The sequence below is a fragment of the Cebus imitator genome, unplaced genomic scaffold (genome assembly GCF_001604975.1).
Source record: "Cebus imitator isolate Cc_AM_T3 unplaced genomic scaffold, Cebus_imitator-1.0 Scaffold24, whole genome shotgun sequence".
Classification (NCBI taxonomy): Eukaryota; Metazoa; Chordata; class Mammalia; order Primates; family Cebidae; genus Cebus; species Cebus imitator.
Window position 1 is genome coordinate 11,283,670 of NW_016107339.1, and position 24,299 is coordinate 11,307,968.

At 41.5% G+C, this 24,299-nt stretch overlaps 1 protein-coding gene across 4 annotated transcripts in view; it reads right to left on the bottom strand.

The window, feature by feature from the left end:
• Nucleotides 1–24,299, bottom strand: part of ANKS1A (ankyrin repeat and sterile alpha motif domain containing 1A) — a 189,545-nt gene that overhangs the window by 77,404 nt on the left and 87,842 nt on the right. For all 4 annotated transcript variants that reach the window (XM_017522271.2, XM_017522270.2, XM_017522269.2 and 1 more), the window contains 7 exons: nucleotides 19,738–20,034; nucleotides 18,896–18,971; nucleotides 18,509–18,610; nucleotides 18,295–18,396; nucleotides 16,486–16,682; nucleotides 12,562–12,654; nucleotides 7,446–7,566 (listed from right to left, as the gene is read on the bottom strand). In XM_017522271.2, the coding sequence (XP_017377760.1) occupies nucleotides 7,446–7,566; nucleotides 12,562–12,654; nucleotides 16,486–16,682; nucleotides 18,295–18,396; nucleotides 18,509–18,610; nucleotides 18,896–18,971; nucleotides 19,738–20,034 (988 nt within the window). The remainder of the gene's footprint in view (nucleotides 1–7,445; nucleotides 7,567–12,561; nucleotides 12,655–16,485; nucleotides 16,683–18,294; nucleotides 18,397–18,508; nucleotides 18,611–18,895; nucleotides 18,972–19,737; nucleotides 20,035–24,299) is intronic.

The following is a 24,299-nucleotide window of genomic DNA, read 5'->3' on the forward strand; positions in this document are numbered from 1 at the left end:
CCTTTAGTCCTTGCTCTTCAGGAGGCTAAGGCAGGAGGGAGGATTGCTTGAGCCCAGGAGCTTGAGGCTACACAGAGCTATGACTACACCACTGCACTCCAGCCTAGCAATGGAGCAAGACCCCTGTCTATTTTTTAAAAAAGAAGGCAAGAAAGAGGAAGCTGCTGAAGATAAGGCTTAATTGTTAAACTGTCTCATTTATAAGTTTTCCCTTTGGAAAAAGCATCTAAACACATTCCTGGGCATTTACCTTGAAAATCTAGCCTGGACTTCTCTGTAAAGACGATAGATTGAATATAGGTACCTATTTTTTCTTCTTCCTGAAATCTCATTAAACCAACAGTAAAAGTGGGACTACAGATGGAAGCACACCTGATAAAACAATACAAAACTGGCAAAGGGAAAAGCCAAGATTTACACTCTAGAATTCCCCAGGCTAAGGAATTGGTACTCTGATGTAGGAGTAGAGGGAGAAACTAAAAACTGTTTCCACCGCTTTGGAAGGATTAAGGTCTTCATACTCATGCACAAACTGTGCACAGACTCAAATGCCTCGCTCTCAGAAATACTGACTTAATCTCAAAAACCTCTGAAGTGCAGCTGCATGCTGAAGAGTCCACATGTATCACTGTCTTAGATAATCATTCATCATTGTCCTCTGTTAAGTACCACTTCACCTGGACCCAAGCACTATTAGCGGATGCTACAAAAAAGCAGCACGGAGAACAAGATGGCTTTTAGAGCTCTTGGCTACTTTCCCATTTGCTATCAAACCTGGAAAGTTGTCCACTATTTCTCTGAGTGGTAATATGTCCAGAACGTTCAGCGAGCAAAGAGTCAAATGTGAAAGAGAAATAAATGACTATGCTATACAAAACAGGAATCACTGCTCTGGGATATGCTTGCCCTGTGTGATGATTTCAGAAGACGTTTTCTACATTTGAAATAATTTAACAGGAATAGCCAGTTAAATAAAACTGCCATAAAATCACATGAGCCTAGTGTCCTTTCAGAGGATGGGCTTTCTACTGCATAGATCTATTAAGGCTTTCCACGTCTGTCAGTTTTTGTCATTTCTATAGGTACAAATGGCATTTCTGGGTGGGAAAATTCTTCACTGTGAAGGACTGTCCTGCATAGTACAGGATGCTTAGCATTCCTGGCCTCCAGGCATGAAATGCCAGTAGCAATCCCACCTTAACCAGTCATTGTGATGGACCAAAACTCTCCCAGAACAATTTTAAATGCTCCCAGGGAATGGCTCCAACTCTGATTAACCACATAAAATGTATTCCTATAAATCATCTTATTATTAATTTTTAAAATCTCTTGAGGTTCTATATGCTTTTTTTTGTCTTTTTTTCTTTCCTTTTTTGCAGAGAACGGGGTCTCACTATATTGCCCAGGCAGGTCTCAAACTCCTGGGCGCAAGCTATCCTCCCACCTCTGCGTCCTGAAGAGTTGGGATTACAGTCATGAGCCACTGTGCCCGGCTATAATCTTTTTTGAAGTTTTTTTTTTTTTTTTTGAGAGGGGTTTTTTCGCTCTTGTTACCCAGGCTGGAGTGCAATGGCGCGATCTCGGCTCACCGCAACCTCTGCCTCCTGGGTTCAGGCAATTCTCCTGTCTCAACCTCCTCAGTAGCTGGGATTACAGGCACGTGCCACCATGCCCAGCTAACGTTTTGTATTTTTAGTAGAGACGGGTTTTCACCATGTTGACCAAGATGGTCTCGATCTCTTGACCTCGTGATCCACCCGCCTAGGCCTCCCAAAGTGCTGGAATTACAGGCTTGAGCCACCGCGCCCGGCCTTGAAGTTTTAATTAAAAAATTTTTCTTTAATTTTAATTTTTGTGTGGGTACATAGTAGGACACATGAGATGTTTTGATACAGGCATACAATGAGAAATAATTACTTCACAGAGAGCGGGGCGTCCATCCTCTCAAGCATTTATCTTTTGTGTTACAAACAATCCAATTACACTCTCAGTTATTTTTAAATGTACAATTAAGAATATTCTTTTATTTTTTTTGAGACAGAGTCTCAAAAAAGAGGCTCCTTCTGGGTTCAAGCAATTCTCAGCCTCAGCCTCAGTCTTCTCAGTAGCTGGGATTACAGGTGTGTGCTATCACGCCTGGCTAATTTTTGTATTTTTGGTAGAGGAGGGGTTTCACCACATTGGCCAGGGTGATCTCGAACTCCTGACCTCAAGTGATCCACCCACTGTGGGCTCCCAAAGCGCTGGGATTACAGGCGTGAGCCACCACACCCAGCCAAGAATATTCTTTATAGCATCCTCATGTGTAGCGGTTTTTTTCTCTTTCTTGGTCGAAATTGCCAGAAATCTTTAAAAAAATACAAATTCATTTTAATGATCCTTTTGGTTTCTTTACTTCATTACTTCTGCCTTTCTTCCTTTCACTAAGGTGTAACATATATAACATAAAGTATGTGAAATATACTATCTGCTTTTATCTCAAGAATTCCCTAACGATCTCTTATTAGTTACTCTCTTCTTCTTTCTTTTGGTTAAATTTTAATCTTTCTTGTTGTTTAACAAATGAATTTAAGAATATAAACTCTCCTCTGAGTACTACTTTTGCCAAATATAATAGGTATTTACACAAAGTGTTTCCACTAACACTACTTTCTATGTAGAAAAATAGAAAAAAATAGGCAACTCAGAGACTAAACATATAACACTGATCAATAAGGTAAGTTGCTCAATTTCAATAACAGATAACACCTTTTTCTGCTTATCCTGGAGAAAAGCATTAAAGACTGATAATTCACCATTTTGGTGAAGGTATGGGGAAGAACATACTTCTCTTCAGTATTAGGGGAGGGCAATTTAGCATCACCAATTAGATCTAGACATGCACATACACTCTGACCTGCTAATTCTACTTTCTACCAATCTTTTTTAGAGACATACTTTTATAAGTATTTAAGAACATGTGTACAGAATGTTTGCGGACGCATAATTTATAATGGAAATCTTGGAGAAAACTTCAGCACCCATGAACTGGAGAAGGAAAAAAATCAGTTATAGGATATTTAGCTAGATTTTAAGAATCAAGATAAAATTGTATCGTGTTCTCTAAACAAGGCAAATACAAAATGCAAGTTCACAAAAAGTTTGTAAAATATAATTCCATGTAGCTTAAATACAAACAAAGAATTTTACATAGTCACTTTTGTATAAAGATAACAAATGGCCTGAATCATATATATCATACTTCCTTTCTTTTTTAACTCTGTGGTTAGGTTAGGACGGTATTATTTTGCTATTAAAAGCTAGTTACTTAAAAAAAATTTTTTTTTTTTTTTGCAGAGATGGGGTCTCACTACGTTGCCAGGCTGGTCTTGAACTCCTGGCTTCAAGCGAGCCTCCTGCCTTGGCCTCCCACAGTACTGAGATTACAGGTGTGAGCCACTGAGCCTGGCCTACCACACTTTCAAATGATGGTCACCTCTAGCAACTGTGAGTAACAGGGAGGTGAGAAGAACCTTAGCATTTTATCTATAATCATTTCTGTATCACTTGAAATGGTTTCTTTTCTCAGTGAGCATATACTAAGATAATATAAAAAAGTAATTTTTAAAAATTTTATTTTAGGGATGGGGGTATTGCTATGTTGTCCTGGCTGGTCTCAAACTCCTGGGCTCAAGTGATCCGCCTACCTTGGCCTCCCAAAGTGCTGGGATTACAGGTGTGAGCCACCACACCCAGCCTAAAAATGTAATTAAAAAAAATTTCCCATCCTACCCCTAACACATTGCAGTTTCTTGAATTATACTAAGGAGGGATTAAAAGCTCTGGTAGTCTCATTAACATGGCCTTTTGAATATTGATCAATTAACTCATAAAAGCTGCATAAGACAAGGACATTAAAGGAAATGCAGAAAAGATTCAGTAATATTAACCTACAACATGTCTGCTCATGTGCCTCACTTATACCAGCCTTAACAGGCATTCCTTCTAGACTAGCTTTTCCTGCCAGGCTGCCAGGATAGGCAAGGCTTCTGAGAAACTAGCAGAGCCCAATTTCATATTCAATGTCTCAGCTATTTGGTCTGAAAGCTCTTTGAGTGATCTAAGCAGCAAACTATGAGGCAGGCACATCCCACAGCCTGTGGTTCAATTAAAACTGCTTCTATACCACCCACTCTCAACACTTAGCCCAATATTGCAGAGTTGGAAGAAACCAAATCATAGGAGGATCAGATGAGTAGACAAAAGTCCTCCTTGGCAGTTCCCTCCTTAACCTGACAATCTCTTGATATGGGGATACAAAATCCCGGTCAAACACGCTTGGTAGCCAAGGACACCAGCCTCACTTATGAAGTTAGTCTGACTTTCCATTTTTCTTTCTTCCAAAGGTTGAGACAATTATCTTGCAGTGGTTGGAATCTCCCTCCTCCATGATGCTAAAAATGATCCCTTCACTAAGAACCATTTTGAAACAGAGCATTAAATTAATTGCTTGTTTTTTAAGGGCTAATTTTTTAAAAAGTATAATTTATTATCAAATGACTAGAGAGGGCATTGGTGTTCTACTTCACCTATTCTAAATGTTTTAGTTAAAAATCCACTAAATTGGCCAGGTGCGGTGGCTCACGCCTGTAATCCTAGCACTTTGGGAGGCTGAGGTGGGCAGATCACCTGAGATCAGGAGTTCAAGCCCAGCCTGGCCAACATGGTGAAACTCTGTCTCTACTAAAATACAAAAATTAGCTGGCCATGATGGCAGGTGGCTGTAATCCCAGCTACTTGGGAGGCTGGGACCAGAGGGAGGCTTGAACCTGAGAGATGGTGGTTGCAGTAAGCCAAGATCTTGCCACTGCACTCCAGCCTGAGCGACAGAGCAAGACTCTCTCTCAAAAAAGAAAGAAAGAAAAAAAAAATTGGCCAGGCACGGTGGCTCTTGCCTGTAATCCTAGCACTTTGGGAGGCCAAGGTGGGTGGATCACCTGAGGTCAGGAGTTTAAGACCAGCCTAGCCATCATGGTGCAACCCCATCTAAAAAAAAAAAAAAAAAAAAAAAATCTACCAGTATGATTAGAAGACTCAATACAGTTATAAATTCTTCATAATCAATATAGATTCAATATAATCCCAATCAAAACCCCAGCAAGATTTTTCACAGACATCAACAAGCTGTATACACTGACTAACGACCAGGTTGGGGATGGGGACGAAATCAATAAGTTGATTCTAAATGGGAAAGATGATGGAATTAGAATATCTAAACAATTCTGAAAAAAGTAACAAAGTTGCAAAGACAATTCAATATAGAAAGGAAGGTCTTGGATATCCATTTGTAAGAGAATTAAATTTGATCCATACCTCACACCATATATAAAAATTAACTCATAATTGATCATAGACCTAAATGTAATACCTAAAGCTATAAAATTTCTAGCAAATAAACAGAAAAGATTGGTGACCTTATGCATTTTTTTAAAAAAGGATAAACCGAACTAAAAATTAAGAATCACTACTCTTCAAAAGACACTGTTAAGGGAACAAAAAGACAAGTCACAGGTCACAAGAAAATCACATATCTAATGAAGAATTTGTATCTAAAAGATATAATGAATTTACAACTCAATAATAAGAAAACAATCTGATTTTTTTAATGGGCAGAAGATTTGAAAGGACATTTAATTAGATATTAAGGATGGTGACTAATCACACTGATTGATGTTCAACATCATTAGATATTAGTAAAGTGCAAATTAAACCCATAACAAACTAACACTGCATGTCTATAAGAATGCTAGGGATGCTATGTATAGCAAGTAGATGTATATCACTCTCATATACTTCTGATGGGAACGCAAAATCGTAAAATCACTCTGGAAAATAGTTTGGCAGGTTCTTAAAAAGTTAAACATATTATATATTTAATGTAAAGTTAAACATATATTGCTGGGATACTCAGCAATCCCATTCATAGGTACATATCTAAGTGAAATGAAAACTACTGTTCACACAAAAACCTGTAAGTAAATGTTTAAAGTGATTTTATTTGTAATTGCCAAAAACTGTAAATGACCCAAATATCCCTTAACTAGGGGAGGGATAAACTGAGGTATATCGAAACAATGCGAAAATAGCAATGAAAAGGAACAAATTAATTGATATATGCAACTACATGGATGAATTTCAAGCGTATTAGCTAAGTGAAAGTGGTCAGACTCAAAACGCTACATTCTATGATTCCATTTATATGACATTCTGGAACAGGGACAGACATCAGAGCAGTGGTTGTCAGAAATAAGGGAAGGGAGAGGCGCTGACCACAAAGGAACATGGGAAAATTTTGGGGGTGAAACTGTTCTATATTTTTATTGTGATGGCAGTTATAAAACTATGTTTGTCAAAATTCACAGAACTGTACACAAACAAGGATAAATTTTACTGTATCTAAATTATAACTATTTTAAAAAGTTCCAAATGGAAACCATAAAATACAAAACAAAAAAACTACTATAAAAATGACCACAATGCCTGCACGCAAGAGAAAACCTTTTAAACAGGACCATTAAAAATACAGTCTACACTGTCATACACATATGCACACATTCTCTTTGCCACCCTCTACTCATGGACAGATCTAGCAAAGAAAGGGCATTTCGAAGGAAACCATCTCATCTTCGGTTCTTACCTGAATCATGGCATGTCTTAGGGTTGAGAGAAGGCATGCATACCTGATGAAGGCCCTAATACCTGCAAGCTGTAGAGGGCTGGGAAAGGTCATAAGAGTTCCTTCAAACTGCAGTGGGAACTGCATTGCCCATTCTTGTTCTTCTTTAGAACAGGAGTTAACACAAATTCTCCAGTGGTGCACACTCACCTCTGTCGTGACCGCACTTACACAGACGGGCTGGATCTCAGTACTGCAGCACTCACTCCCTTACAGAGTAAACTGAATTTTGCAGAGGCAATGAAAGTAGGCCAAGGCGACAGAGCACTCTAGTTACAGGGTGGCAGCCAATCACGGGCCCCTTCCCAGGAGTGTCTCACTCTGAGGTCAGTACTCAAAAGCAGAGTCTGTGCCGTCAGCCAGAACCCAAAGGGACCGACTTGTTGAACTTGTTTTTCCACAGCATTAACTTGAGGGTTTATGATTTGAGACCCCAGATCAATCTCTGCCATGGTGCTCGCGGTCTTTTCTCCCACAGTTAGCACCTAGTCTGACCCAATCTTTTCCTTGCTTCGCATGCTGAAGGTGGCAGCCAACTCCAACCCAGAGCATGTAGGTCAGGTATTGGAAATGAAAAGCCATAATGTACCCCCCATCCCAGACCATCGTGAAACTCAACTGCCACAACCCAAGGAATATCAAAGCTACAACATCTTCCCCTTCCACTCAGGATCACAAACTTTAAAAATCCCTTCGGAGGGGGATCTGCCAGGAGTTGTGGGGAACGTACCTTTTGTTTTTCCATCTACCGACACCACTTTCTTTGTCTCTGCTGTTAACAACAGTTCATAAGGGTGTTCGTCTTCTTCCAGGGCTGCACCCCCCTGAATCCTAGGTCTCATGGACAGAACCTAAGAGAGAGAAACATCCAGTGTATCTTGTACATGTGGCTAATACCAAGACAGGCAGTGTTAAACAAATTCGAGATTATTGGCTCTTTTTTTATCTAAAAGGAAGAAGGGTGGAAAAGAGAAGGTGAATAATTCAAGTGTCACATAGAATCACAACTGCATTTCTGGATATATACCTGCACCTGTAATCCGAATGGCCTTTGATTAGAATATACCCCTCTCTGAGGATCACTTGAGCCCGGAAGTCTGAGGCTGCTGTGAGCCAGGATTGTGCCACTGAACTCCAGCCTGGGTGACAGAACAAGATCCTGTCTCCAAGGAAAAAAACAAAAAAAACTGCCCTTTCTTTGATTTTAGTCTTCAAAAAATGCTAACTAAAATCTAAGATCCTTCCTTTCTTGTGTCTCCCATGCCTACAGTGTTCTGCATGAACACTTTTCTGAGGATAATACTTGCCAAGCAGCTCTTAGCCATGCTCCATCGTGAAGGCAGGCATCTTTCTCCATGTTTCTTTTCTAATATGCATATACACTATCCAAAGATTGGAATCCTTCCCACCTCCTCAAGAGGAAACCAAAATGACTTCCAACTGACCCTCAACACTGGACATTTAATAGAAACAACCTTGTCTGTAAGTCCATCTCTGTTTTTTAAGAGCCTTTCTTCAGAGGTCCTGAGGGTTACAGGGAAGGATATCCCCAAAACTGGATTCCTATAACCTTTATGATAATACAGTTTTAAATTACTTCTACCAATCTCTGCTCTGAAGAGTCAAGTGGCTACAAAGTTTGAATTTCAGTGGGGGGAAAAAGCAGCTGTCTACTGAGAAATTCCTAATCCAGGCAATCAAGTGTCTCTGATGAAATAATGGAACCAGAGCTGGCTCCTATACCTGGCAATTGTAAGGCTTTGGCCAGGTGAGGGCCTGATGGCCACAGCTAGTTTTGGTACCAGAGTCACCACGCTTTTCCTTGAACCAAGCTGTAAACACCACAATTAGTGCTATAGCCACTCTAGGAGAGAGAATGGAAATCCCTGCTTTAGAGGATAATTCTGACCCAGCTGTCCTAAGAATCCACTGTGTTTCACAGGCAAAATAAGAAGAAAAACAAGAATAAGCTAGTATTAAGACAATCTTACTTATTAGAACAGCAAACCAGGACTCAAGATCTCTCCTTGATCAGTCTGGCTAGGACAAGTAATGTATTATGAACAAGGGGGTGGGAGTGGGGAGAATTCCCAATTCCATCTAACAAATAATGCTACCCTATAAATGTGATTCCTTGGCACACACAGAAACTTCCTTCCATACTGACATGTCCCTCAGCTCACTGGAAATGCATCAGGTTTGTGATTCATTGGGTTTTTGCTTCTCAAGGCATAGCTCATTATGTTATGGGCCTAATGAGACAACAAGGACTCTAGTAGCCTCAGACTAAATGAGAAACTGTAGCTCCTGTTTGTTAACAAGGCTGCCACTCTAAAGGCAGAAGGGCAGTCTTCTCCCAAAATTCTGCTAAGCACAGCAGGAACCCCCACTTATAGCAAGCTACCTGGAAGCTAAAAGCTACTTCATTACAATGAGCCATTTGCTCATATTACTTATTCCCTGCCTCTTCATAGGAACACAATTAAGGGAACAAAGAGGGACCATTAAGCAGTTCACCCTTTGTCAACTTAATACCACTGGCATTACAGACAGGAATTTGTGTTCTGCAGGTTTACACACCTACAGCTATCACTTATGCAGAGCCCTGGAAATCTGATTCAGTGAGTGCTCTGCACACAGGAAGAGCTCCATATAGCCTCGGCATGCTTCACTCAGAGGCAGGTAATTGACAGCCTGGATGCCCAGCCTATAATATCCTTTCTTCTTGTACAGGAGAGGGCTGATGACTTCCATGTGGAAAATCAGGCCCACTGGACCTGCATTCACTCTGTGCCTACTTCTGGTGCAGGACAAATGGAAGCAGAGAACCATGAAATGCCAGAGCTGGAAGGGATCCTAACCATCACAGCAACAGCTAGAGAGCACCTGGTTCTGCTCTTTCATTTGTCGATGACAAGCCTGGTTCCAAAGGTCCGGGGACTTGTCCAAGGTTATACAGAAAGCTCACAACAGAGCCACGGCCATAAAAGATTCTGGACCAGATTGGCCTCATTTTCTTCTGGCTTTCATTTTTTCCTCCATCCAATTGCTCATACCCAGACAACAAGTCTAGAGTGATCTTTTCTTCTTGGTGCTGGCTCCGACCAGCTATGGGATTAAAAAATCTCACAATAAAGCAATAAACCACTTTTCTTTGAGCCTTCCTAGCTCCCACTCTAGCAGTTCTGTGTCATAGTCAATACAGCAATAACCGATTTTCAACAGAAAGGATTCTGCTCTTTACTAAATTACTCCTTAATCTTTTTTCCCTACTTTCCTCCAAGGCCTGGCAATAAATCAAAGCTGAAATATATATACATACATACATATATATATATATATATATTTTTTTTTTTTTCTGTTATGTGGAAAGTAACATTTCTGCTGCACAGAAAAGCTATGAGCAGTCACCACCTATGAGCAATGGAATGTCCAGTTGGAGTGTGGGAGCTTTCTGGGAAGATATACTCCAGCAGCTGCAACTTCCATGAATATTTAGCACTTCTGAGCACAGAGAAGACTACGGCCAGTCCTGATGCAGCTGGAGCCCCTTCTGAGGGGGAAAAACATCTACCCAGCATGTGTATGTGCGTGGGTGTATGTGTCTAATGCTTTTAAGCCAGCTGCATGTTCAGGTCATCAACCTGATAAGCACTCCTAGAGCTAGGTATACTCTGGCTTCCCCTAAAGGCTTCTGTGAGTCATCTGACAATGACCAGGCTTAGGAATAGGAATACAAATACTGGGGCAAATTGCTTGCCAAAGACAAAGCCTACGTTTGATGAAGTCAGTGTCTCTTGAGATATGACAGCGTCTAGGTTATTAGAGCTTTAACAGTAAAAGAAAAGATGGTGAAAAGCCACAGAGTCCAAAAAATATACACATTAGTACACTTTGAAGAAGACTTAACCATTCACACTACAGCATATGAACAAAATCTGCCTGGATCATATGCAGGCCATATCACCTCTATATCATGTACCTATAATCACCAGGGAGTTAGCATTAGCAAATTCGGTGTTTCGCCATCTTCCAAAAGCTGACTATGCTGGCCCAACTGATCCAGAATTCCAGGCTATTCAGAAGCAAGTTCTAGAAAATACACCTCAAACTCTCCCAGCTAGGAGAGTAATATGGAGATCTCCCCCTTCTCTCTCCCAGCCACCACTTCTTGACACTGTGTTATTGCCACACTGTATGCTTTAGAAAGTCTTGGGAGAATAGAAAGTTCTGAGTATAATCCAGTGTTTCTTTAAGAGCCTTGCCCAAGCATTATGGATTTAAACTCAAGTCTTTGTTAAGGAGGGGCAGAAGGCATTTATAGAAACCCAGCCCCAAATGAATATGCTCCTTATTCTTAGGCTTTTCCTTGTTAAAAAAATAAAAGTGGGGGGTAATGAGGCAAACTTCTATTTATATAAAAATACAGAGGGGCTGGGCGCAGTGGCTCACGCCTGTAATCCTGGCACTTTGAGACGCTGAGGTGGGTGGATCCCCTGAGGTTAGGAGTTCAAATCCAGCCTGACCAACATGGAGAAACCCTGTCTCTACTAAAAATATAAAAATTAGCTCGGCGTTGTGGCCCATGCATGTAATCCCAGCTATTTGGGAGGCTGAGGCAGGAGAATAGCTTGAACCCAGGAGGAGGAGGTTGCGGTGAGCCGAGATCATGCCATTGCACTCCAGCCTGGGCAACAAGAGCGAAACAGTGTCTCAAAAAAAAATATATGGAAGGATTTATTGCATGCACTTGGATCTACTAGAAATGTATTCTTATCCAGAGGTGATAATAAGAGGCTGCAAATCTAGAAACCCTTAGATGAGACATTATAAGAATTTTGTAATTAAAGGAAAGAATTAACCACAGAATTTGTACCTAGGATAGAAATCTTCCCCTATCTCCAACACTGACTTTTACATTTTTAAAAGGGCTTCCTTGTATTTATAAATTTTGTTAAGCTAAAGTCATCCTTCTGGTTCCATGCTTATACTGAATAAAAGAAACTGTCATGGTCCATGCCAATATTGTAAAAAAATAATTAACTCTAACTTCTAGGGACAAAGTGATGAGAGTAATTAACTGTTTTATATTAGCTGATTTTTAAATTACAGAATAGGGCACTGAATAAGCTACAAAATGAGTATTAAAATCATATATTTTCAATAAATATTCCATAAATATATTCTCCTAATGGCAGAAAGTGTTAGCAGAGCATTTTGAAGATAAAAGATTAAAGAAAACATAATTTTTTCACACTTCTAAGTGATTGCGTTATTTGCCTCATGATAACATTTCCTTTTCAAAAGGGTAGACTATTCTTTTCAAATAAACTTCTTTGATCTTCCAGCCCCTGCCATCCCACGTAATTCCTATGTCTTTTCTAATTGAGTCTTCATGACTCAATTCATGTTTGTCCTGGTGTAGTCTTCATGTGAAATGAACAGGAAAAAATACAAGAAACAGGAATAAGATGTTTGGGGCAGAAGCACTAAATTGCTAATCAGGCACAGTCTAGGGAACAGTGATTAAAGGGAAGCTCTACAACTTGTATCAAAAGACAAGAGGCTTAACAGCAAGAAATGAGACTGTTTAGCTGACTGGAGCCAGGAGAAAATGTACGCTTTACTTTCTGTGTGGTATGGTAGATCAATAATGGGCCTGTCTGTGAGAGCTATATTAAAATTCTTTGTGAGTTTGAAAGGTCTTCTTCCAGATTACTCGTACACATAATACAAATTTATAATTCGAAGAGCTGATGAGAAAGCAAAGTCTTTTAAAGCACACATTGATGCACTTTTCAACAAACTCAAATTTCAGCAATGGGAATAAACCCGCAACCCTCTACCTCAGAAGCTGTCAAGGGAAAATACTTCTTATCTATGCGGTCTTCTTCCTCTTCATCGGGTGGTGGCTTTGCTGGAGGCGGTGGACGTTCCCTCTGGATAAGAAAAAAAAAATAAATATTTTGCTATCTTTGTTTCAAACATCTGATTTTTTGGTTTGTCCTCATCTTAGCCCTTGGAAATGAAAAAGAATAATGCACGGAACTCCCTCGAGAGACTAAAGTCAAGGTTTAGTCTCTGAACAGATGGAGAACTCTGTGCACACATACACAATTCAATTAGCATACTCTACGGTTTTTGATGTCTGTAGCAGAGATCATAAACACCTCTTTCATATCCTAGACCACAGTGAGAAATGCCAGTACTGAAAACACATAACTGCCTTGTTAAAAAATGTCCTTCATAATATTGATACATGAAACTTTACCTTAGGAAAATCAGTGGCACTGGATCAAAAGAAATCAACCTGTGAAATTCATTCTAACGAATCCAGGTTACTGAGGAAGTAATGAGGAAAGTAATCAAGGACAGAAACATTAATTCCTGTTGAAACTTCAACACCCTGATACTGGCTATTCCCATTTATTAGCGAAATGCTGAAACTGTTCTCTTATCCTCGGTTGCCTCCTTCAATATCAAGTATTATATAAAACTCTATTTCATCTAAACCCATTTTTAAAAGGAAAAGAAGCTTTTTCTTTAAGGGCCATATAGTGAATATTTTAGGCTCTGCAGTCAACTCTGCCATTATAAAGAAAAAGTAGCCACAGATGATATGTAAATGAACGAGTGTGGCTGTGCTCCAATAAAACTTTGTTTACAAAAACACACACTTGCCGACTATAGTTCGCCACCCCCTGCTCTAGAATAAGAAAGTCACTGAGGAGGTGACACAGGATAAGTTAGACCATGGGTAAACAATTTCAGGAATACACAGGATGATCCTGATGAAGGAAAGCTGAATGCTGAAGAGATATTTGCCACTGGACCTGCAGGGCCACTGCTTATATTCCAAAGCCCTGCTCATGCTTGAGAATCAGTGTTCCTACTAAAAGGAGTGGGGCACCCAAACAAGAGCTGTTCTGCAGGCTCATTCCCTGGCTTGTAGGTTTGTTCACTATGTCGTTAAAACAGGAGTATTTCAGAAAGCCAGAGCAGAGAATGCTGACTTACGCAAGAGCCCAAGAAAAATCTACATGGAAAGATGTTTCTCATGCTTCAGGAGCTACCAGCATTAGCATGTTGGCATCCATAATCTTTCTCTTAAATCAGGCTTCACTGCTCAGTGTTCTGTCTTGATAAGTCGGTCATTCCCACAGACCCTGGAACCAGATGGTTGCCCAATGGCAACAACTTCAAAACAAGTTTGTGTGTTCAAGCCAAACAAAACTATTTATATCCAATTTCCCACCAAGTCCCACTTTCCCCACCCTTCTTTGCTCCAGAAGTGCAGGAACCTGGTCCCAGTGCCACCTTTTAAGGAAGGGAACAGCAACCTTGGGACACCAAGTAGCTGAGGGGGAAAAAAAACGAAACACAACAACAAAAAGAACTCATCCTAAAGCCTTCCTAAGGCCAAAAAAAGCCTAGAACAAACACTATGGAAGCCTTCTGCAGAAGAAGCAACCACCAGGGACACTGGAAGGAAAGAGAAATACCTGCGAATCTCTTTAGTTCTAAGGTGAAAACTTTGGAGCAGGGCCTAGAAATAACAGCGACAATTTACGCATACCATCCATTGTGTTTACCAAGATGTAAACAGGCCCTTTGCCATAGTTAATTATCAAGGGCCAGGGAGACGGCACAGCCACAACATACACAAGTAAAATTGTCAAAGCATCCACCCGTTTCTGCTCAGGAGCACAGAAGAGAGAGCAGGAGGGAACAAAGAGACCAGTGTAAATCAATCACAGGAACTCATTCTCAGCTTTTTTCAGTAACCCCGAGCTGCTTCTTGCAAAGGCTCCAGCGCCCCCTAATGGGCACCACCTGTAAGTACCAATTAAAGCACCACCTTCCTCCAAAGCTGGATTTGCTTAATTCAGTTGTGCCTAAAAGCAAAAGAAGTGAAAAAACTGTCTATAGAAGCGCTATATTGGTGGTGCTCAGCACATGCACTTGCTTTCACCACTCACAAGTTTTGTCACAGTCCTTGATAACATCAACTCTGGAGGACTACCACTAGACTGCGGGCCTTTTCAAGATCCACAATAAAATGCTGTTTTGGGGCATAGCAGGGCAGGGTAAGGAGCCAAACAAAAAAGAACACTCTAAGAATCATGAAGCCATTCCCATGGCACACCTACAAAAAACAAGAGTTACCTGGCAGCCAAAGGATCATCAATGTGGTCACAAGCCAGATTCAGACCAAAAGGGAAAGGCTAGCACCTCCAACAGAAAAAAATAACATAGGCCTGAAAATATGTCTCTAGGTGAGGTCAGCACAAGAATCGTGTTACAGCAATGGCCAGTTTAGCTAATGGGCAATGCTCAAAACCCAAGGAGGGTCAGTGGGACCAACGATTCAGGCCTACACTGCCAGCATAACCATAGGGGAGGAGCCAGGGGTAAGCTGTCTTGAGAACAATGTACAAGACTAGAAGTAAAAGCAGGTACAGACTGTCCGGCCTGCGATGGTGCAATGTTTCAACCTTATCATTGTGAGAAAGCAATAAGCATTCAGTAGAATCTGTACTTCCGGTACTCACACAACCATTCTGTTTTTCACTTTCAGTGCAGTATTCAATAAATTACATGAGCTATTCAACACTTGATTATAAAACAGCCTATGTGTTAGATGATTGTGCCCAATTGCAGGCTCATATAAGTATTCTGAGCACATTTAATGTAGGCTGGGCTAAGCTATGGTGTTTGGTAGGTTAGGTGTATTACCTGTGTTTTTGACTTAATGAGATTTTCAACTTACAATGGCTTTATCAGGATATAACCCCATCATAAGTCAAGGAGCATCTATACTAGAGAAAGAAACAGAAACTCGGGAAGGTAGGCCTTCAGAAGGAAAAATTCAGACTTGTTCTTATTCTATTATCTTTTTTTGAGACAGAGTCTTGCTCTGTTGCCCAGGCTGGAATGCATTGGTGCAATATCAGCCCACTGCAACCTCTGCTTCCCAGGTTCAAGCGATTCTCCTGCCTCAGCCTCCCAAGTAGCTGAGACTACAGGTGTCTGCCACCACACTCGGCTAATATATATATATATATTTTTTTTTTGGATTTTTAGTAGAAATGGGGTTTCCCCATATTGGCCAGGCTGGTCTCAAACTCCTGACCTTGTGATCTGCCCACCTCAGCCTCCCAAAGTGCTGGGATTACAGGTGTAGCCACCATGCCCGGCCACTATTATCTTAATGGCAGGAGGCATTATAATTAGATAAAATAGGAATGCCACATATTAATAAATATAATGTTAAGCCCTGCTACAACCCTGTTGAATCCAGAACCTGCCCCAATCTAAATGGAGAATCCTTTGAGGGCAAGTGAATGGTGAGTATGTACTCAGGACAGGCAGGAGCTCATTTCAGTGAGCTTCTTTCAGTGTATGTTTCTGCTTTTCAGAGAGAAAATAGACAACATATAGCAAAGATTCTAAAGACAGAAGCAACACTAAGACTAAATAGAAATGAAATGCTTTAATTTGCTCTAAGGCCAATGAAGTCACGTAAAGATGCGAGCTGGTTATAGTGAAATTGGAAAAAGAGAAACTCAACCTCAGTGTGGTCTGTATGGTTTTAGCACATTCAGCAAGAAAGACCCAGCAGAGCCCCGTGATGAAAAGCAGAAGTAGGCTCCAGGCCTCAGAAACATGAGCTGGCACCAGGGATCACACTTCCCTTCCCTGTGCCCCAGCACCTCACGGGCCAGCCAGCCAGCACAGCCCCTAGGAGGTGTACGCCCCGGGCCACATACAGGCCTCACTCCAGCAGGTTTCACTCCTGTCGCTTCAGCCTCCTTGTTCACGGAGTCTCGGTCAGATGATCGCCCACTGGCCATGCTGTCCAACGAATGGCAGGAGACAGCATTGTACAGGGCTTCGTAGGGACCCTCTTCTTCAGCGTTTGCGTCAAAATCGATAATCAGTTCAGTCACTGCTTTCTCCACGTCACCTGAGAGGAGGTTGGAGGGCAAGAGAGTCACTAAAGGGGAGCAGAATCTCAGGTTCCAACCACTGCAGCAACCCAAAGCCTCTTAGTCACCTGCGGTCACAAACACTAACCCAGAGCAAGAAAATGATTACTTTGTTCCATGGACAAGAATACATACAGTTTCAGCTGTTCTTCATACTCTGAGATCTAAATAGATTTTTCTCTAATTCAGTATGAAAAACCACTGACATCTATAAAGACCTTTATAAAGTCCCAAAATACCGTAATAACATAAACTTAACCCATAAAATATAGCAAAGTGTAACTGAAAAACTTAGTTACCCCTATATTCCTTAATAAGAGCCTCCACATGCTCAAGCAAAATAGAGGACGGCAAAGACTTTCTGAGCTAGAGGTCTGTGCAGGTGTTAGCCTGGCCTGTTAGACAACTATCAACCTCAAAACACCTGCAATCCGAATGTATGACTCTGCAAAGTTACCAACTGTTAGAGGCCAGGCAACTCTGGGTTGCCTGTAAATAATCAAAACTATAGGTCAGGTGTGGTGGCTCACACCTGTAATCCCAAAACTTTGGGAGGCCTAGGTGGGTGGATCATGAGGTCAGGGGTTTGAGACCAGTCTGGTCAACATAGTGAAACTCCATCTCTACTAAAAATACAAAAAATCAGCCAGATGTGGTGGTATGCACCTGTAATCTCAAGTACTCGGGAGGCTGAGGCAGGAGAGTCACATGAACCCAGGAGGCGGAGGCTGCAGTGAGCCAAGATCACGCCATTGCACTCCAGCCTGGGCAACAGTGCGAGACTCTGTCTCAAAAAAAAACACTAAACTATAAATGTAAAATCCTTGAGAGGTTAGTGAACTACTAATCCCATTACTAGCAGATTATAAGGTCAAGAAAAAAGTGCATGTGGGAGGGAGACAAGGACTCCACAGTACAGAGAGCTGGGTACACTTTAGCCCTTATCTCTCTGCACCTGTCTGGGAAATCCCTTTCCCTTTTTCAATTTTAGCTTCTTCTAGCCTTCTTTATTGTGATCTATATTTGGGGAAAGGTGTCAGTCTTTATTCTATCTTTGTATTCATCACATCAAGGACCCAGAAGGCTGCTAAATATATCTGACAAGGTGGATCCTGACTACTGACAGATAGGCTGGGCTCCCCAAGCTCCCATTCAGACCACATTTGTTGGCCAAATGATATATTATCCAAATTTACCATGTATCCACCAACAACCAGATGATACTCATTAAATATTTATTACTGGTCAACTATGCACAAGGCACTACCTTGTGTGTTAGAAAAAGAATGTTTCACTGAGATTTGAATTCATCTTGAAATGATCCTCGCTATTACACATCCCAGAATAGATCTCACAGAGCCAACTGGAAAAGTGGCGGCTAAAATAAAATAGAAGAGGCCCACAATCAAATGCATAAACTATGTCCAATAAAACTTCATATAGTAGTTGGCCCAAAATGAACTGAATATAAACTTATTAAGTATTCACAACCCCCCAAAATTATTATTTATTATTTTTCTATTCTGCCCACAAATGTTCAACTCTTTCCAAGCTGAACACCCCTGTGCTGATAGGGGAGAGTTACCTTACCCTGAGACTTCTGCGATATGGAGTCCATACTGGAGATGAGAGGTGGCTGGGGTGGGGGGGGTTTATCTACTTCTTTTGTACTTCTTCTTCCTGTCATGTGATCTACATGGAAATATTAAAAAAAAAAAAAAAAAAAAAAAGCTGCACCAAATACAAATGCTTTGGTTTCATTCGTGTGTCCCTTAGTCACCCGGACAGGGAGAGAGGACGATACCTTCAATTAATGCTGCTATCTGCTGGCTCTTTTGAGAAGGCAGTTCCCGAACAGTGTCTAGGGCAGTCAGTCCATGGTTATCTTTTATGTTGACGTCAATTCCTAGAAAGGCACACCAGGTGGACCAGGGGAGTGAGCATTTTCAAGTCAGCCTCCAAAAAGGTCAAATTTTAGGACATCTAAGGCTCCCAGCAGCGTGACCAACATTTTTCATCCAAAGCCATTTAATCCAGCTATTCAAGAACAGTTTACACACTTGTAATCAACCAGTGGAAATACACATACATTGAGTTCAAACATAGCCAGCAAAAATCCCCCTAGGGGACTAGGGAGAAACAATCCCAACCCTAGCATGCTGTGTAGACAAGAGCGCTGCCGACCTCTCACCTGCAGCCAGCAGGATTTGCACCACATCGGTCTTGCCAAACAAAGCAGCCTCATGCAAAGCACTGCCCATCTCCGTCTGGAAAGCAAACGAGAGCGCAGAGCGGGATGTCATCAGAACAGTTTGGTGCGGCTTCACGTGACAAACGGGACACAGACAAGAAGGGACACAAAATAAAACAAACCACACAAAGCCCTCTGTCATTATCTTTCCAACCTTTCTTATGTGGATTCCAAAATCACGACTGTGGCCCATACATCAAGGCCATGTCTTTGACATAGGCAGGCCACGTGTGAATAACTGAACAGTTACTCTTAGAGCCATCTACTGGTGAAAGGCGTCAGAATTCTACCTTCCTGGGTGGAAGGAGTAATGAGAAGGAAAGTACAAGAGAAACACCCTCACTTCAAATGTGGTTTGGTCAACACAAAGGCTAAGGAATCATTCAGCTCAATGGGAAAGGCTAACAAAGAAAGGAAATGTGGCATAACTTGCTGGCAATGTCAGCTGATGAGACTTTGGAGGTGCTAAATGATGGCAGTGGGAACACATGGATAGGAAGATAATGAAATTTTTCTGGTTTTGAGAGACAGTCCACAAGCACATCTTTTCAGAGTTTAATGACTACAGATTACCCCCTGAAAAGAAACAAAAAAAATAGACTCACTTGAGGAGTTCATTTGTTTTTAAAGTTTCATGTTAAAATGATTCAACAAATGGAAGCATCTGAAACATGATGTGAAACGTGCTAAATAAAGAGCACAGCCCAGCAGCATGGTACTAGTGCCTCCTGCAAAATGACTGAGTCCCCTGAGATTGGAGGAGCCCCCACCCACCCTGCTACCTGGTAGTTGCTGTCCATGCCGGCATCGAGGAGGACCTGGACCACAGCTTTGTGGCCATTCCTTGCCGCCAAGTGCAGAGGGGTGTGCTTCTTAGTGTTGCAGCTCAAGAGGTTGGGGTGTGCATTAAGCAGCATTTTCACCACCTCCAGTCGCCCGTACAGTGCTGCCAGGTCCAAAGGGGTCTCGAATTTGTTGTTGCGCATGGTGGGGTCCGTCAGCTCCTCTAAGAGCACCTTCACCACCTCTGTGTGGCCATACTGCGCTGCACAATGCAGGGCTGTCTCGTTGTCATTGTTCTAAAGGGTTAACAAGCAGATCACATCAGAAAGCTGACTGGCAGCTGGGCACCTGACTGGGACAATCACACGTAAAACCACTGAAATTTAAATGAGAAAAATAGCAGCAATACTTGGGGACTAATAAAAGTCAGAATCCAGGCATCTTCCCGCACAAACAAGCCTGGCTGTTCTAATCAGCAACACCTTCCCCCAGTGACTGTGAGAGGGGGGAAGTCATCTCTTATACACTGGCAATCCCCTGTGTGCCATGAAGGAAGTGTCTCCAAGTTGTAAGGAGAGTGATCAAGGGAATGTGGCAGGCATTTGGTGGAAGCCCTGGCGGAATGAATACCGATAATATCACTGCTATTGTTTCAGTTTAAACTTCAATTGGTTTTAGAATTTATATGTATTCAACCCTATGGTTCTGATTCTGGATTTGTCAACCATCCATTGCCTTACACACAAGCTTTTTAATAAAAGTTTGTCATCTGTGTAGCTTCTTGCATGCAAATCAATCAGCCAACAGTAAAAGTAACAGAGCAGACTACAGATTACAGATAAAAATCGCTCAAGGTATCAGCCAAAAGCCATTTCCAGGGAAAGGAAGCACTCGGGCTCAGTCACAGAGAAATAGGGGACCCTGCCGCTGCACTGCGCCTACTCCAGGAGCCTGCACCAATCAACGCATGCAGTATCTTCTTCATTAAAATGGCAGCCAGCACAGGAAGGTGTTTCTTATGTAAGGAAGAGGCAAACGCTGCCATGTTTTGTGTGAGAGGTGCAAAATATTCAAACGTAATATTGCTATCAATTCAAGCTCGCAACCCACAGTCCTCTAAGGCCAATTTTCTTTCAAACTAAAGACAGAATTTGAGATAAAATGGGAGAATTTTGTGCTTTATCAACCATGAGAAGCAAAATGTTAGTCATTCCAGTTATGCTCTTTTACTACTGACTGTATAACTAGAGCAGAAATAAAGTAATTCTCATGACCTCTCCTTTTTGAGAAGCACTAATGAAAATAATTCTCCCACAAGATTTCAAGATTACTAAATTTATCCAGGAGGCTTCTGCTACTTTTGGAAAAGAAAACTTAAGAGCGGGTTTGTCAGTCAAGTCAATATTGTGCACCTTTCAGTGGCTAAAAGGTCAAAATTAAATGTTTCTGCAATTGCTTTAATTCTACTAATAACATTAAAAGTAATGGATTAGGAGTTACCCAAACATGCATGCAATTCCATCTGCTTTTGATCTGGCATTTGACTGCATCATTTTTTCCAACTATACCAAGTGTACCAGAAAGTTCCACAGCTGCTGGGAGCAAGTCCCCAAAAGGTGAGAAAAATGTTTAAATGAAATAAGGACAGAAAAAGTAGTAACAGGACACATGCAAAGATGAATGCACACAAATAAACAGAGGATGCAGAGGAAGCTACACTGAGCTCCAACACAACTTAAGGAGAGCAGATGCCAGGAAGGTGCAGACAGCCTTCACTGGCCAGAGGATGCAGCCAGCCTGCCAGCCACGGCCTCCTATGATATGACTGGGCCCCAAGCAGCAAGTTCCATTTAACCTCAAAGTCTGGAGGAAGGGGAAATGCTGGGCAGAAAGCAAGTCCTTGAGGTCTTCCCTGTCCCAAACAAACCTTTTAGGATACCCATTTTGAAGGCCTATTTCCTATTAAGCTATGGTATGAGTTTCCTAAGCAAACTTAGAGCTGTCTCTTCAGTTTCTCTTTTTTTTTAACTCAACATTTCTCTGGTTGGCTATCACTTTCTCTTGATGAACCAACACCTACAATAACAAAAACTCACAGGATCTTTCTGTAGAGTAATTCTGGGGCAGAGTGGTGACCCAAAGAAGCTTAAAAGGATTCTCTGGGTTGTACATCTCAAGATAGAAAGAGCCAAGAAAGTCAGCTTATTCTTATTAAAACTCCAGTCCAGAAAAACTATTCTGAAGCAAATACTACTGTCTCATTTATATCCAAGTTGTCTCGCAGCAACCAGAATAAATTATCCTTGATTTTATAAAAAGTATGTATTAGGGCTGAAGAACTGTAAAAGTCTAAACCATCCAGCAAAGGAAAAAAAACGAAAAACTTTTCTCTATTTTTTTTTTGGCAGAATGCAAGCAGTTCTCACAAAGCTGCCCTGCTAAAGGCAAGGTCATAATCACTACTGGCAAATTTCCTGCCTCATGTTAAAAATGGTCTAACGACATCTCTGCAGAAAGTTACATCCATAGTCACAGTATAGGGAGCACGTTACTTAGGTTTCAGTCACGCCAGACATGGTCTGGTAACTATAATACCCAAGTTTATTATTCCTATGGTGACCACATCCATCACTGACACAGGCCATCACAATAAACTCTGATTACTGTAGGCTTTATGAGCCTGACAACTATCAGGGCAGGAACTATCAGTGATTCTCAAACTGGCTTCACTTTGGAGCTTAAAAATAACTAGTAGGAGGTCCAACCTCAGATTTGCCAAAGCAGCACCTCAGAGAGGAAGGCCCAGCAAACTCTTATTAAGTGCTGGTTAATGGACTCACAAGAAAAGGAAGGATTCGAAGCAGCAGCATAGACTTCTGATCATCTGGAATGTTTCCCTGCCACACCTTCCAAATTGCACTACAGGTGCTCACAATACTTCCAGAGTTCCCAGAATTCTATTACCATGAATCTGGGCTGAGAAAGGAGAGTAAGAGGAAATAGCCCAAGTTTCCCCCAAGGTTTTTGCACAAATTCTCCATTCCTACCCATCTTAAGACCCACTTCCATTTTTTCCTTATTATGGTCAGGACTTCTAAGAAAAAGGCATCCCGATAAATAACTCATACATCTGAAGACTCCATTCAATGTATAGATCCATTATACGTATGTATATATATGCATAAACTACAAGCAGCAGAAAATCGTAAAGAAACTTTTTCCTGGCTGGGTGCAGTGGCCCACGCCTGTAATCCCAGCACTTTGGGAGACCAAGGCGGGTGGGTCACCTGAGGTCAGGAGTTCAAGATCAGCCTAGCCAACATGGCAAAATCCCATTTCTACTAAAAATACAAAAATTTGCCAGGCATGGTGGTACATGTCTATAATCCCAGCTACTTGGGAAGTTGAGGCAGGAGAATTGCTTGAACCTGGAAGGCAGAGGTTCCAGTGAGCTGAGACAGCGCCACTGCACTCCAGCTTGGGCGAGAGAGCAAGATTCCATTACAAACAAACAAACAAACAAACAAACAAACAAAAATCTTTTTCCTGGCCTTCCTCCTCTTGGAACTATTTCAGGACATCACCTCCTAGTCTCTTAGTGCTCACAGCCCAACTGCACACTTATCCCTTGTTGGCAGATGGTGAAATTAGGGACAGCTAGCCTACAGCTATCTGCAGCATGAAAGTATAGGCCCTAGAAAAACATACCATAATTGGAAACAAAGGAAAAACCAGGTCTGAGATTGAGATGACACAAGAAAACTGAAAGCAAATTCATCATGTGGAAGAAGAGTTAGACTTACTCTGTACTGCTCTGGAAAGCAGAGCTCTGATCCAAAAAAGGAAGGTTTAGGAAGATAGATACCAGCCAAACTTAAGAAACCAAAACTCAATGGAATCCAAAAACAGGCTGCCAAATAGTAATGAGTTCTGTTTGTTATTACGGAAAACAAGAAAATACTTAAAATAAGGGGTAGCGGGTCCACCTTTCAAGTGACAGAGGGAAAGATTCCTCCTCTACATGGAAAGTTGGCCTAAACTGGTGGTTCTCAAACCAGCTTTATTTTGGAATCACATGGGAACTAAAAAACAAAAACAAAAACAAAAAAACTAGTAGTAGGTCCAGCCCTAGATTTGCAGGCACCAACTTAAGCAATCAATCGTAATCATCAAGAATGAGACAAATCAACGTCATGTGCCTCACTGATGCAAGGCACTAAAATGTACATAATACCACTTCCGTGGCATTATGGTTTGTATGCCCAAAATGTATACCCAGAATCTAATCCTGAGGAAACATCAGGCCAAGCTAAACTGAAAGACAGTATACAAAACAACTGGCCTGTGCTCTTAAAAACCATCAATGCCATGAAAGACTAAGGAAGGCCGAGGAACTGTTCCATATTATTAACACGTGTGATCCTGGACTGGATTCTCAATCATAAATTGCTCTTAAGGGCCGGGCGCGGTGGCTCAAGCCTGTAATCCCAGCACTTTGGGAGGCCGAGGCGGGTGGATCACAAGGTCAAGAGATCGAGACCATCCTGGTCAACATGGTGAA